General features: G+C 55.2%; 1 protein-coding gene across 1 annotated transcript; it reads right to left on the reverse strand.

The window, feature by feature from the left end:
- Positions 1-3,380: 3,380 nt before the first annotated feature.
- On the reverse strand, positions 3,381-6,349 carry NKX2-5 (NK2 homeobox 5). Its single transcript, XM_012765509.2, has 2 exons — positions 5,904-6,349; positions 3,381-4,412 (listed from the first exon to the last, which is right to left on the reverse strand). Exons 1-2 carry the CDS (start codon positions 6,223-6,225, stop codon positions 3,775-3,777), a joined length of 960 nt encoding a protein of 319 aa, XP_012620963.1. The 5' UTR covers positions 6,226-6,349; the 3' UTR covers positions 3,381-3,774.
- Between the last annotated feature and the right edge of the window lie 6,657 nt (positions 6,350-13,006).

Raw genomic sequence — 13,006 nt, forward strand, 5'->3', positions numbered from 1 at the left:
AGCCCCGGACAGTGCCGGGCCCTGCGGTAAGCTCTGCGAGGCATAAATAAAATCCAGGCCACGCGCCCCTTTCTCCAGAAGCCGGCTAGTGGGGGAGGCAGCGAGCCGCGAGGGCCCGGTGCGGTCGCCTCGGCCCAGGCGCAGGGCTGAGCCGCGCGCCCGCGGGGGGACGCACGGGCCGCGGCGCGAGGCGGGCGCAGCTCGGGCAGAAGGAGCGCGGCGACGGCGACGCGCAGAGCCGCGTCCCGCCCCAGCCCCCCAGTCTGCGGCGAGCTCCGGGGGTTCTGCGCGTCCTTCTCAAATAGATACTCGGATACGCAATGTGGGGTTGGTTTAAAGTGAAATCCAGACAAAATAAGAGGACGGGAGCTATCTGGCTGGGCAGAACCTGCGACCGCAGGCTGAAATGAGCCAAGGAAACGAAAGGAGGCCGGAGCTGGTGCGGCCCGGCCCGGCCCTCCTCTGCAAGCTGGCTCAGAGCGGCGCTGGGCTGAGGGAATCGCTCCATCTCAGCTCCGAGAGCTGATGTTTTTTCTTTTTAATATCACTGTTTATCTCTGATTATTTTTTAACCTCGGCGTGTGCTTGTTTGACTTTTTTTTTTTTAATTATTAAAGATAAAACTAGTCCTCTAGGTGTTCCCTTGGCGCTCTGGGCTGCAGAGCCACGCCTGCACCACCCCAATCTCCCCACACTTCTTGTTCGTTTTGCATTTTCCCCTCCTGGTTGAATTTCCTCACGTGCATGTGTGGTTTATAGAATACGTAATTGAAAAACAAAACAAATAATGCCGGTTTAATTTGGGGACTGGGAAGATCACTATGTAAATGCGGGCGTTTTAGTTTAGGTTACTTCTGTGTCCCCACTAGGGTACTTTCGACCCCCCCCCACACTCCTCCCCCAGCACTCTCAAGTGAAAGGCTCGCCTTGGGCCTCAGGAGCCTGGTGGTGGAGGGCGTCCCTGCCGCTCCCCAGAGCTCTGCGAACTACCGTGTCCCTAATGAGCCTGGATATGAGGCTCAAGATCCTCACCCACTGGCAAGAGCCTGGGGTCTGCTCAGCTTGGTGGCCCGGAGCCAGTCCCACCGCGTCTGCACTGGACAAACACCCCAGTGCGGCACTGCATAAGCTCCCCTCCCCTCCGCCTTCTCTGTGTGCCCTGTGCGGTTTCCGGCTCCCGGCTTAGGCACCAGATGACCTCCTTGACCATCGACTTAACCTCCTCCGTCCCTGGTTTGCAGGTGAACATGAGTTAGGATAGAGAACTCCTGTAAAGCATTTGGTGAGCCCTGGCACATGCCAGCTAGTCATTGCTGTCCCTTTGTGAACACCTCCAGAAAGGTGCAGGGGGACCCTGGGGTCACTCAGCTGGTCCCTGAAGGTAGAGGATGACAAAGAGGGAGGCATCATAGAAAAATCCTTGAGGTATAACATTAAGGGAAAGAAATATTTGTAATGTTACTGCAGACGAGTGTAAGATGAAAAGGCCCGCGGCATGCAGGGCCGAGGGAGATCGTGGGCGAACACACTGATCTGGTAGAAGGATTTCCCGGTTGTGTGAGTTAGGCTGCCTGCTAGGGCTGCAGGCAGGGCCTGACTGGTAGGAGATTGCTGTTTTGCTTAAGAGCTGGTCTGGTGACCTGGAGGAGGCTCAATGTCATCCTCCATGGGATGAGGCCATAGCGCAGCACACAGAGGGGCAGGGTAAAGGCTGCAGCAGGGAGTAGGCGGGGAGGCGAATGCCAGGGCTGGGCTGAACACATTCCCTCCCGGTGGCTCTCACCAGCCCAGACCCAACCAAGATTTGATCTCAGCCCTTTCCTCTTCTGTCTCACAGCCCAGCTCATAACCCTGTGATGGTCGAAGGTCCAGGCTCAACTGCCTGCACTCAGTGCCCCTACGTCCCAAGCACATTTGCGCAGCTCGGGCAAGTGGTAGGTAGCACTTGAACTCTCCGGGCATCTTCCCCTCTGCGGCAGGCGGCACGGCTGACGACGGGGGGGGGGGGGGGGGGGGCTGCACCTACCCTGAGAGGCAGTACGAGGCACTGGCAGCGCTGCATGGTTTCTGGCACGGCAGCAGGACAGCTCCTGGTTGGGCCAGGCCGGGCCAGTGACTCATCCTGGGCACCAGGGGCACCTAGAGTGGCGCTTGGTCCCTGGACGCCACAAGCAGTGTTGTGGCTGTGCCCAGGAACTCTCAGCCGGACACCTCAATGCCCTGGGCCACCAGCCCGCACTTCCCAGGCGAAATGTCAGGGAAAACCCATATCTAGTGGGAAAACAAAGTCCCATTCCCTCTGACTTTTGTCCCTTTTTAAGAAGGGAGGGATAGTTCCTCTGCCCGGGCCGGGGATAGAGGAGCTAGAAGCCAGGTCCCTGCCCCTTGGAGCGTTGAGGCCCTGGGGCTCAGAGTGAGGTATTTTTGTTCCCCTCATTTTACAGACAAAAAACGAAGGCACAGAGTAGTCCCCTAACTGAGCAGGTTTTTAGCTTGATTTTGCCCAGCCTCAATTTCTCATCTGTAAAACCAGTACAGTAACATTTGTCAGTCAGTACTATGGTGAACTTAGTTAAATGCCCTGGGGAAAGGTTGTGGATGGGGTTAAGGTGCAGGTGCTCCTCGACTACATGAATTTATAGGGCCTTGCCACAGTTGGAGGTGAGCACCGTCTGCAGGACACCTCTCTGGGGTTCAGCCTCTACCCGGCAGGGCAGCTGGTGGGGTCTAGGCACGGAGACCCCTGCAAGGTCCCCAGGCGCTTCCATCTGTCCCAGTATCATTGGGCTGTGAAGTCCGGGAAGCTTGAGGGACGGCTTTGGTTCTTGGCTTTAACATCTGTAAACAGGTTAAACCGTTCTTTCAAGTGAGATGAGTTACAGTGCGCTCCAGTCGCATAAGGCTCAGGTCGCTTTGCTCTCCATTGTTGTGCCCAGCACTGAGAACAGGGCCTGGCATATATTAGGGTTCAAGGCGGTAGGGTTGGGAGCTCTGGGAAAGCGCCCTTGAAATCAAACCTGCATCTACTAGTACTACTGGCTGTTTTCTCCAGAGCAAGTCATTCAACTTCTCCAAGCCTCAGCTGCTAAACTTTAATATCTCTTTCCAGATTGTTTAGGATTACGTGAGATGATCCCCAAAAGTGCCCGGGGCGGGACGCAGCATAGGTCGGTTTGTTATCAGTATTATCAGTTTGCCCAGGGAAGCCTGCGCCCTCCGCAGCAGCCCACCCGGCGCCGGCCTCTCTCGGCTCTCAGAAACCCAGTTTCTGAAGCGCCGCAAGAAGAAAGAAGGACACGTGCGGGGTCAGCGCACTCTTTAATGGAAAGGGGATCCTCATTTCTTACAGTAACAGGTAAAAACATAAATACGGGTGGGTGGGCGGGCGACGGCAGGGTAGCAAGAGCCCAGGCGCCTGGCCCAGGCTTGGGAGGGGCGGCCAGATCTCAGGCCCCGCGTGCCGGGCTCTCAGTTCCAACCGGCTGGTGTTCGGGCGGACAGGGTGCCCGCGGATGCTCGGAGGGCACTGGGGAGGGGGCGACTAGAACACCTGGCTGCCAGATCACTCACCACAGGCTGAGTAAACACGGCCACAAACTCTCCTGCGCTCGGGAACAAAGGCGCACGGGGCGGGGGAAAGTTCCGCGGCCTCTGCAGGAGCGAATGTGAAATCCGAGGGACACGAGGTCGTGGGGGAGCCCTTCCTCCCACCTCGAGTCGGTGCCGCTCTCTGGAGGTGAGAGCGGTCACGGGCGCCCCAGGCGAGTCCCCTCCCTACCAGGCTCGGATACCGTGCAGCGTGGACACTCCCGAATTGCCCTGCGGAATGCCGGGGCTCTGCACCGCGTTCAAGTCCCCGACGCCGAAGTTCACGAAGTTGTTGTTGGCGGCCGCCGCGGCCGGCTGCGCGGGGGGAGGCCCGGCGGGGTAGGCGGCGGCGCAGCTGTAGCCCGGGCTGCAGGTCGCGCCGCCGTAACCTGGGTAGGCGGGATAAGCGTTATAGCCGTAGGCGTTGAGGCCCACGCCGTAGGCGGGCGCGTAGGGCGCCGAGTCCCCTAGGCATGGCTTGCCGTCGCGCACCAGCACCGGCACCGCGATCCTGCGAGCAGGCGGCGGCGGCGGCGGGGGCAGCCCCACCAGCTCCAGAGTCTGGTCCTGCCGCTGCCGCTTGCACTTGTAGCGCCGGTTCTGGAACCAGATCTTGACCTGCGTGGACGTGAGCTTCAGCACGCTAGCCAGCTGGTCGCGTTCCGGAGCCGACAGGTACCGCTGCTGCTTGAAGCGCCGCTCCAGCTCGTAGACCTGCGCCTGCGAGAACAGCACGCGGGGCTTCCGCCGCCGCCGCGCGCGGGGCCGCTCGGCGCCGTCGGCCTCCGGCTTCTCCAGCTCCGCCTTCTGCAGCGCGCACAGCTCTGGAGGGCAGAGAGCAGAGACACGCCTGGTGGGAGCCCCCGACCGGGGAGCGCCCGCCGGGTGGTGGGCCGGCGCGGCTGCCCCCTTGTCCTGCCTGGCGCTCCTCTGCCAAGTGCACGGGCGCCAGGGACAGGCTCAGTCAGGCTGCGTTTGTGGAAAGCCTACCGAGTGCCTAGAGGCGCAGAGAACAAAACCAGAGAGGCCTCTGCCCTGGGGCAGTTCCCATCCTGGTGGCGGAGACGGAGACTGAAAATTTCAAGCTGCGAAAACCAAACCAAAACAAACCAAACCGAACCAAAACAAAAAGAAGCCCTGGGAAGAATTAGATTAGGACTACTTTGGCAATGAAGGGAGGCTGAGGCCTCACCCTGGAGCTGGTCACATTGTCTCAGAGTTAAGGAATCGAAGAACTCCAAGGCCAAGAGGTGTTGGTTTGGCGATTCAAATCTCCAGGGCGGTCGCCACAGGGTTCGCGCAGCGCCCGAGAAGCCGAGGGTGGGCAGGGGACCTCGGACCTGCCCTGCGGCTGGCTCGAGCTGAGCGCGAACGGCTAGATCCATTCTGGCCGCAGTGCCCGCCCGCACGTTTCCGGGCGCTCTCTGCTCCCAGACAAACCCGTGAGTCCCTTCCGGGCTCAGGCGGGCCCTGGGTCCAGAGCCCCCGCCTCCTGGGATTCGCGCTGAACTCGCGCTGGGCCCAGGTCTTCCCAGCACGCCCTTTTCCGCGGCCGGCCGGCCGGGCGTCCCTCCCCGACCCTGGGATGGCCTGCGACAGTATCTGGCCACTTGACTCCGGAACCACCTCGTCCACCCCCCGCGCCTTCTGCTCCTAGACATTGTCTAACGTTTCCACGTTTTCCAACGTTTCTACCGCCAGAAAACCGTGCTGGAAAAATAAAGCTAAGGCAGAGTCCTGGGATCTGCAGTATCCTATTTTAAAATTAAGGCTCTTGTTCCCAAAGACCCCACTGTCCTGGCACAAAGGAAGAAAGGCCCAGAAACCGAGTAACGGTGGGTTACAGAAAGCCCAGGACGCGCCTCCAATTTATGTGCAAAAGCGTGTCTGGTGAGCAGCATTTTAATTTCTTTGGCAGTTCTGCGCAGATCCTCAAAAAGACTCGCAAATTCAAAAGAGATTTTAAAACCTCTGATACAAAGATTATCTATTTCTCCATCTTGTCTACCACAAACCTATCCCTCAACTTCTTAACTGACCCGAGAGCAGGGCCGAAGCCGCCTGGGGCTTTGTTAGGCCGAAAACAATTTTTGGGGTCTTTGTTTCGGATCCTCTCAATCTGGCATTTCCTCTAACCCTCCTACTGCACGCAGGGCGCGGGCCCTCGCGACAACCTGGCATTTCAGGCTCCCGAGCCCCCGTGCCGAGCTCTCGGCTCAGGGGCTTCTCCTCTTCCCCGGCCTGAATTTCTGGGCGGCGGTTTGGGGACGAAAGTGACCCGGGAGCGAATAGAGGACTCGTGGTTTCCTCCTCACCTTTCTTATCAGCTCGAGGGTCCTTGGTCGGGTCGTCGTAGGCCCGCGGGTAGAAGGTGGGGGCGGCAGGAAAGGCAGGCGAGCACTTGGCGGGGGAGGGCGCCCGGCCCAGCTCCGCTCGCAGCTCCGGGAGGCCGGGCGCCGCCTCCGGCCCCGCGTAGGCCTCGGGCTTGAAGGCGGCCAGCATGCAGGAGGCGGGCGCCAGGGTGGCCTCCAGGCGCGCAGAGAGCTCCCCGGCGGCCAGGCTGCGTTGCTGCTGCTCCAGGTTCAGGATGTCTTTGACTGAGAAGGGCGTGGACGTGAGCGCAGGGCTAGGGAACATGGTGGCAGCGCCAGTCTCACAGCGCCAGGTGGGCAGCAGAGAGCGGCGCTGCCCGCGGCCCCTGGCAGCCGCCCTGCATGGTGCCCGCCGCCCGCCCGAGCACCCGCCCTCCTGCTCTGGATGTGGCCGGGCAGCAGGTAGCGCCGAGCACAAGGGGCAGGAGAGGCGGGACCAGGTCGGAGGAGGGGGACTCAGCCTGTCATTGGGCCAGGGCCTCGATGACAAGAGCAACGAGCAGTTTAGTGTCACCTAATATAGTCATATGGTTAAAAAAAAATCCTGGCTAGCTTTTTTAAAGGGGCCGCGATGCATTGGGAAGCTCTTTTGCTCCTATGGCCTGAGACTGCTCCAAAATACGGGCAGGAAAACCCTGCCAAGATGGGTTCACAGGAAAGGACCTGACTCTTCCCTGAGTTAGGCCTCTGGGCAAGGTTGGGTGGGTCTGGGATTTGAAGAAATTTTCTCAGCACCCAAAACAATAGGAGAGTGAAGGATGGCGAGGGAAGCTGGGGAAGCGGAGTTGTTTTCAGTAGGGCCTTACTACCTAAGGTGTGTCTGATTGGGAAGCGTCTGAATAGGGAGAGAAGCTTGGAGAACAGGGTTTGCTTTGGGGTCATGGCAGGAGGGGAGATTCTGGACAACTCTGAGGTTTGGCTTGACCTACAGGGCTAGTCATGCCCCAGGCCCTGGGGGTTCCTGGGTGAGTCAAGCTGAAAAACAGGGCAAGGTGAGTGATTGTGAGGTGGGAGTGGCCACCTCCTATAGGAGTTACAGATGCACAACTCCAGGGGGCGCCATTCACTGCCAGTACTCTCCTAGGGAAATGACTCTCACCTTACTAATGATACTAATGAAACAAATGCAGAATCCCGGACGGTAAGCTCAGCTTCCCAGGAGAAACCTGTCTTCTATCCCCAGCTACCAGCTTCCTTGTTTCTCCTGGTTTGGAGCCCACCAGTCCGGCCTCCCTCCTTCCCTTCCCTCCCAGCCTAGCACCCACACCCTTAGGCCTCTGCCAGCCCCAGTGCCTCTCCCCAGGGCAGGTAGCTCTCAGGCAGGCGGGGCTTCTCTGAGCCCAGCCTGGCCGGGATTTTTCTGAGGCCTCTGGGCTAGCTCCGAGTGGGGCTCTCTGGAGGTGCCGCCATGCACACTGGAGAGGGGCAGGGCAGGCAGGGTGATCACTTTTAGCCCAGGGTCAGTAAAGTAGGCGCTTCTGTCAGGCAAATCTGCCAGGGTTTCAGGAGCACAAGCTACACGGGCAGATCCTGTTCGCTGGGCCGTATCCCTCTAGGTCCCAGCACCCCTTGGGAGAGCTGTGGAAAGCTTGGGCCTTCTCCCCACCACTCGGTACACTGCAGAGAGGAGCTCTATTTTGTGTAAGATTTCAGGGAAGGTCAGGGCGGGCAGAGGGGCCCAGGTTGAGGATGCCGCCTTACTCTATTGCTGAGAATGCCGACCTTGTCCATGGAAAAGTGTTGATTTCCCAGGACTCAAACCTGTGCAGGTTAGGCAGGGACTTTTAGATGCGTGTACTTGCTAAAAATGGGGACTAGAGGACTCCGCTCCTCATGGAGGGCGAGTTGGGAGGAGGCACTTGGAGTGGAATAAAGGCGGTGCAGGGCCCAAAGCTAGCTGAAGACACAGCTCCTGCTGGGGCGCCAGAACGCGTGTCCAAGGCGGAGAAACGCGCAAAGTCCGGGGACAAATGGCGTCTGTCCAGAACGTGAGTCTTGAGTGAGCCGTCGGGCAGGCCCGACGCGAGTGAAGTCAAGCATTGGTCTGACGTTGGGACCTTCCTGCCCCTCACGGAACCCACACTCCCAGGGCCTGCGGCCTTGGAGCGAGGGTGGAGGGGAGCGGAGCCCCGCGGGCAGCCCGGAGCGCAGCGCCCTGACCCCGGCTTCCAGGCGCCAGCCGTCAGTAACAGGCCGTGGCAGCCGCGGCTAAATCTCGCCCCGAGTTTTGGAGCCTGGGGCGACGCGCGGCGTCCTGGAATTGTTAGCCAGGTGTGCGGAGAACGCTTTTCCCCAAATGTGAGGCTCAGAAGCCCCAGGAACCCTGCTGTCCCCCCACCTCCCCACCTCCCCACGCGGATCCTCTCCACGGATCTGCATGCAGATCTGCGGCGTCTCTTCGCTCCTTCCTTCCTCGCTGCTGCGGCTTTTGGCCACGTTGCAATTATTGCTCCAAACTGGCCTAGCTTGGGGGCCGCCTCGCCTTTGAAGATTGTTTTTTGGGGGTGGGAGAGGATGCCTATCGCGGAGGCGGTGACGTCTGGCAAACGAGCCACATCCGATTCAATTAAACGTCTCGCTGAAAAGAGCTCCGAGTGAGGGTCCTGGGAGGCTGTTAAGTGAATCTGCTGGCCGGCGGCTCGCGATGACAGTTTGAAAGATTAGTGTGAGCCGACGCCTGAAATATTACCGTTTAATGGGGGACATCGAGGCTGCATCCGGGATCCCTGTTTTTAGTTAGTTTTTTTTAAAAAGATAGTTCTGGAGACAAAAAAGAATTCAGCATTCCCTTCTTTCCTTTGCTAATCAAAACGACAAGATTTATCTTCTATTTTGGGGTGGTGAGGCCCTTAGAACTGACAGACTTGAGGGTCAGGTGTCATGAAAAGGGAAGGGAAGAAAATCCTCCCTATTTGGGTGAAATCAGTGACTTTTCTTCCGTCTGTTCCCTCTATGGATCCGGTAATAATTTGTCTTGGCTTCAGAAAAGGCCTTACTGTTGCGGGAAAGAGGAAACCGGACAAAAACATATAAATACACGCAAACTGGAAATCGAGGCGACCCACGACGTTTTCCGTAGAGAAATGTCCAAGAACAATTGCCAGCTTTTCTTTGCAGCCCTCACAGTTTTCGAGCGAGCACATGCAAAATTTTCTTTTTCTTTAACTAGAAGTCGTGGCGGTTGGGGGTTGGGTGGGAAGAAACTTGACTCTCTGGCCCCAAAGGGACGCATCTTTCTTCCCGAGGGTCACCCCACCGGCCGCCCCCAAGCCGCTCTCCGACCAGACTAGCAGGACAAACAAACAGCCTTCGGCCGAGGAAGGCAGAGCGAGACAAAAGGAGACGGAGAGATCGAAAATCTGTCCATCTATTTCCTTGTCTTTTAAAGAGTTTGTGCTTTAGGATTAGCCAAATTCCAGGGTGGCTCGAACGCATTCTGCGCAAATAAATTGTTATTAATTGAAAAGCGATCGGAGCAGCCGGAGCCGGCCCCCCTTCCCTGCCATCAGCAGGGCCGGCCGCAAAAGGTATATATGATTAATTGAAAGATAAGCTGGAACTATCACCGGGAATGTCATTAATGCGCCCGGGAGACGTGCGTTGGAGACAGGCGGCGTTATCCGCGGCTTTATCTTCAACAACGCCTCGCTCCCGGCCGCGCGGGGGAAACAGATGGGGGTTTCTGTCTGGGACGCTCGCCCCGTGTTTATATTTTCGGAAGAATCGCAACTCGTGGGAGTCCCCGGCGGCCCCCTGATAAATGAACATTAGCACTTTTTCGGACTACTGTATCAACAAAGGGGCTGCGGCGCGGCAATAATTGGCGAGAAAGCAAACAGAGGGCCGGGGCGCGACTCTGCTCTTCGTCCGGCTGATGGATGAGCAGCGGCGGCCGCGCCGCCCGGCCTCGCTCGGCTCCGGCCGGCCGCGGGGCCCCTGCGCCGCCGGCTTCCCCCGGCCGGGCGGGCGCGCGGGGCGGGCGGCTCTGCGGGCTGCGGACTCGCGCGGGGCTCGGGAAGAGCCCGGCGGCCCCCGCGGGACGCGCGCCACTCGGGGGCTCAGCGCGCACCCAGTTCTCCTCGCTCTTCCTTCTTGAGCGCCCACTGGGTGCGCCAGGCGCTCCCACCGATGTCGTCGCGGACCCGCTCACCCGATTGCTTGCCTGAGGAGAATGAGGCTCAGAGAGGTGGAGTGACTTGCTCAAGGTCACACCGACAGTGTCAGGGAGTCAGGATTCCAACAAGGACCTGACTCCCGAGCTGGGACTGTTTTCTTTCATTGCAGGTCGCTGCGCCCTAGAGCCGTGCCAATCGGAAAGCAAGGCCCCTCCACCCACCACACCTGGCGCACAGCAAGAGAGAGGACCAAGGCTGTTGGGTTTGAGATGCTGGGTGTCCCCAGACCTTCATCCACAAGGGAGACTTCCTGCATAAAGTTCATTTGAGAGAGAGGAACTCAAGATGCTCCCAGCTCACTTCCTCCTTCCCCTTCTCCCTCCCCTTCCCCTTTCCCTTTCTCCCCCTTTTCTTTTGCTAACAGCTTTATTGAGAAATAATTCGCATACCATGCAATTCACCCATTTTAGGTATACAATTTAATGATTTTTAGTATATTCACAGAGTTGTGCGGCAATCACCATAATCAATTTTAAAATAATTTCATCAGCCCCCCAAAAGAAACCTGTAGTGTTTATCCATCAACCCCCATACCACTCCCCTACTTTCCCAGCCCTAGACAAACACTCATCTACTTCCTGTCTCTACAGATTTGCCTGTTCTGCACATTTCATATAAATGGAATCTTAATACATGGCCATTTGTCTGGCATTTTCGCTTAGCATATGTTTTCAAGGTTCATCCATGCTATAGCATATATCTACTTTGTTCTTTGTAATGGCTGAATCATATTCCATTGTATGGCTAGACCACATTTTGTTTATCCATTCATCAGTAGACATTTGGGTTCCTTGAGCCTTTTGGCTGTTATGAATAATCCTCTGGGCCACTTCTACCCAACAGTCAGGACCCTCCTAACACCTCCCCCATAATTAACCCTATCCCTCCCTTAAGGGGGGGAGGGCTGGCTTCATGGGCATGCTGCTCATGCAGTCAAGTCTCATAAAGCCTGAGCTTGGTTTAATGTTCTGACGTTGCTGTCTTGAAATTCTTAATTTTTGAACAGAGAGGCTCTACATTTCCATTTTGTATTGAGCCCACAAATTATGTAGCCAGTCTTGCTTTCAGGGCAGTCTGAACAGAACCTTGAAAATACTGACTGCATGTCCCCAGGGTCTCTATTGTCTTTTTGGCTTTTGGTTTCCTTTGCCCCAGGGTATAGCTCCTGCTAGCCAGCTAAGACAGGCAGGAAGCACCCCTGAGCTGCTTTAAGAGCTGTCTTTGCCTAGATGGGAGGATTGCTTAAGCACAGCAGTTTGAGACCAACATGAGCAAGAGACCCTGTCTCGATTTAAAAAAAAAAAAAAAAGAGCTGTCTTTGCAAAGCTGCTTGGCCATAGGAAGGGCCTGCAGCCCAGGGAAAGGGAAGAGCAGGTCCACCTGGCTAGTGGATATTGTGTGCATTGTGTGTGTGTGCGCGTGTGCTCCTGTGGGTGGCTAAAAGAGTGGGCCAGAACTTTCGCCTAGCCTCCAAGTGACTCCTTAGCTTAGTCACCATCTGGTGCACGGCCTGATTGCCTCCCTTCCTACACATGCATGGACTGGACGCCCACTATGCAGCAGGGCCTGCGGTGGACAGCCCAAGACACACAGACCCTGAAGTAGGAAGACTGTACCAGAAAGTACTGGACTATGAGCCAGCCATGTGTCTGGTCTTGTCTTTTTACCAATTGGCTGACCTTGAGCATGTCCTTTTTCCTCTCTGATACCCAGTTTTGTGTTTGTCTCCTTGGTGGTGTTCCTTTCTTATAATAGCTGTGCCATTCTGGGAAGCATCCCAGGTTTTTACCTGGACTTGCTTGGGCAGTGGCGAGGGGTGGACAGGCATGCTGGTGGTTGTCTAACCTACAGAGCAAAACTGGTTAAGCTGAGAAAATGTCTCTGCCAATTGTAATATCATGCTATTTTAGGGGGCATGGTTCATACAACAATACACTGTCAAAATAAAGCGAAAGTGAAGGTAGCAAAAGGAAAATGTGATGGATTTTTCTTATACCAAATACATTCAATTTCAGATAGATAAAATTTTAAAACTAAAAAATGAAACATAAAAGTGCCATAGAGGATTAAAATAATAATTATGGAGTATTCATGTATTTGGGGGGGGGGATGAGGAGAACAAGAGACCTAGAAACCATAAAAGGTTAATTATATAAACCTGATTGCATAAAAATAAACTTGTGCTCAGCAAAAAACACCATAAATAGGATCAAAGAGAAAACTACACTAAAGAAAAATGCTAGGAATATATGTCAAAAAACTGATTTCCACACTATGGAAAGAGTCCCTATAAATCAATAAGAAAATGATCCAAAAAAACCCCCCAAAACAATGGGAACAATGGCTAGGAGTAGGAGAGCACTGCCGGTAAAAAAGAAAATTAAATAAATAAATAAATGCAAATTAAAACACAGAGAGGTGAATGTTTTCCACTTAAGAGATTGACAAAGATCAAAAAGTTTGATGATTAATCCTGTGTAGTCACCCTTTTAGATTGTTGCTTGGGCATGTAAATTGGTAAAGCTCTTAGTAATTTGGTACTGTCAAAACTAAAAATGCATAAGCTTTTTGAACAAATATTTTCACTTCTAGGACTCTATTCTATGGCATACACACATATGGAAAGTATTTTCGTTGTAGTTTTTAATTGTTTTTAAGAATCAAAACATTTCTTTAAAAAGCCAATGTATCCATCTTTGGGGATTAGTTAAAAAAATTATGTTACACCAATATAACAGAATACCAGTGGCTATATGAAAAAAATTGTTATATTTATATATATTCTTGTGGATACATTTGAGATACATTAAATTGCAGAATAGCGTTTTAAATATGGGCATATGTACATATATGGTTCTAAAAATCTATGGA

The sequence above is a fragment of the Microcebus murinus genome, chromosome 21, assembly GCF_040939455.1.
Source record: "Microcebus murinus isolate Inina chromosome 21, M.murinus_Inina_mat1.0, whole genome shotgun sequence".
Taxonomy (NCBI): domain Eukaryota; kingdom Metazoa; phylum Chordata; class Mammalia; order Primates; family Cheirogaleidae; genus Microcebus; species Microcebus murinus.

Coding starts and splice junctions, on each gene's coding strand:
- NKX2-5 (XM_012765509.2), bottom strand. CDS start 6,225: ATGTTCCCTAGCCCTGCGCTCACGTCCACGCCCTTCTCAGTCAAAGAC. Junction 4,413..5,903: donor CCCTCGAGCTGATAAGAAAG/GTGAGGAGGAAA, acceptor TCTGCCCTCCAG/AGCTGTGCGCGCTGCAGAAG.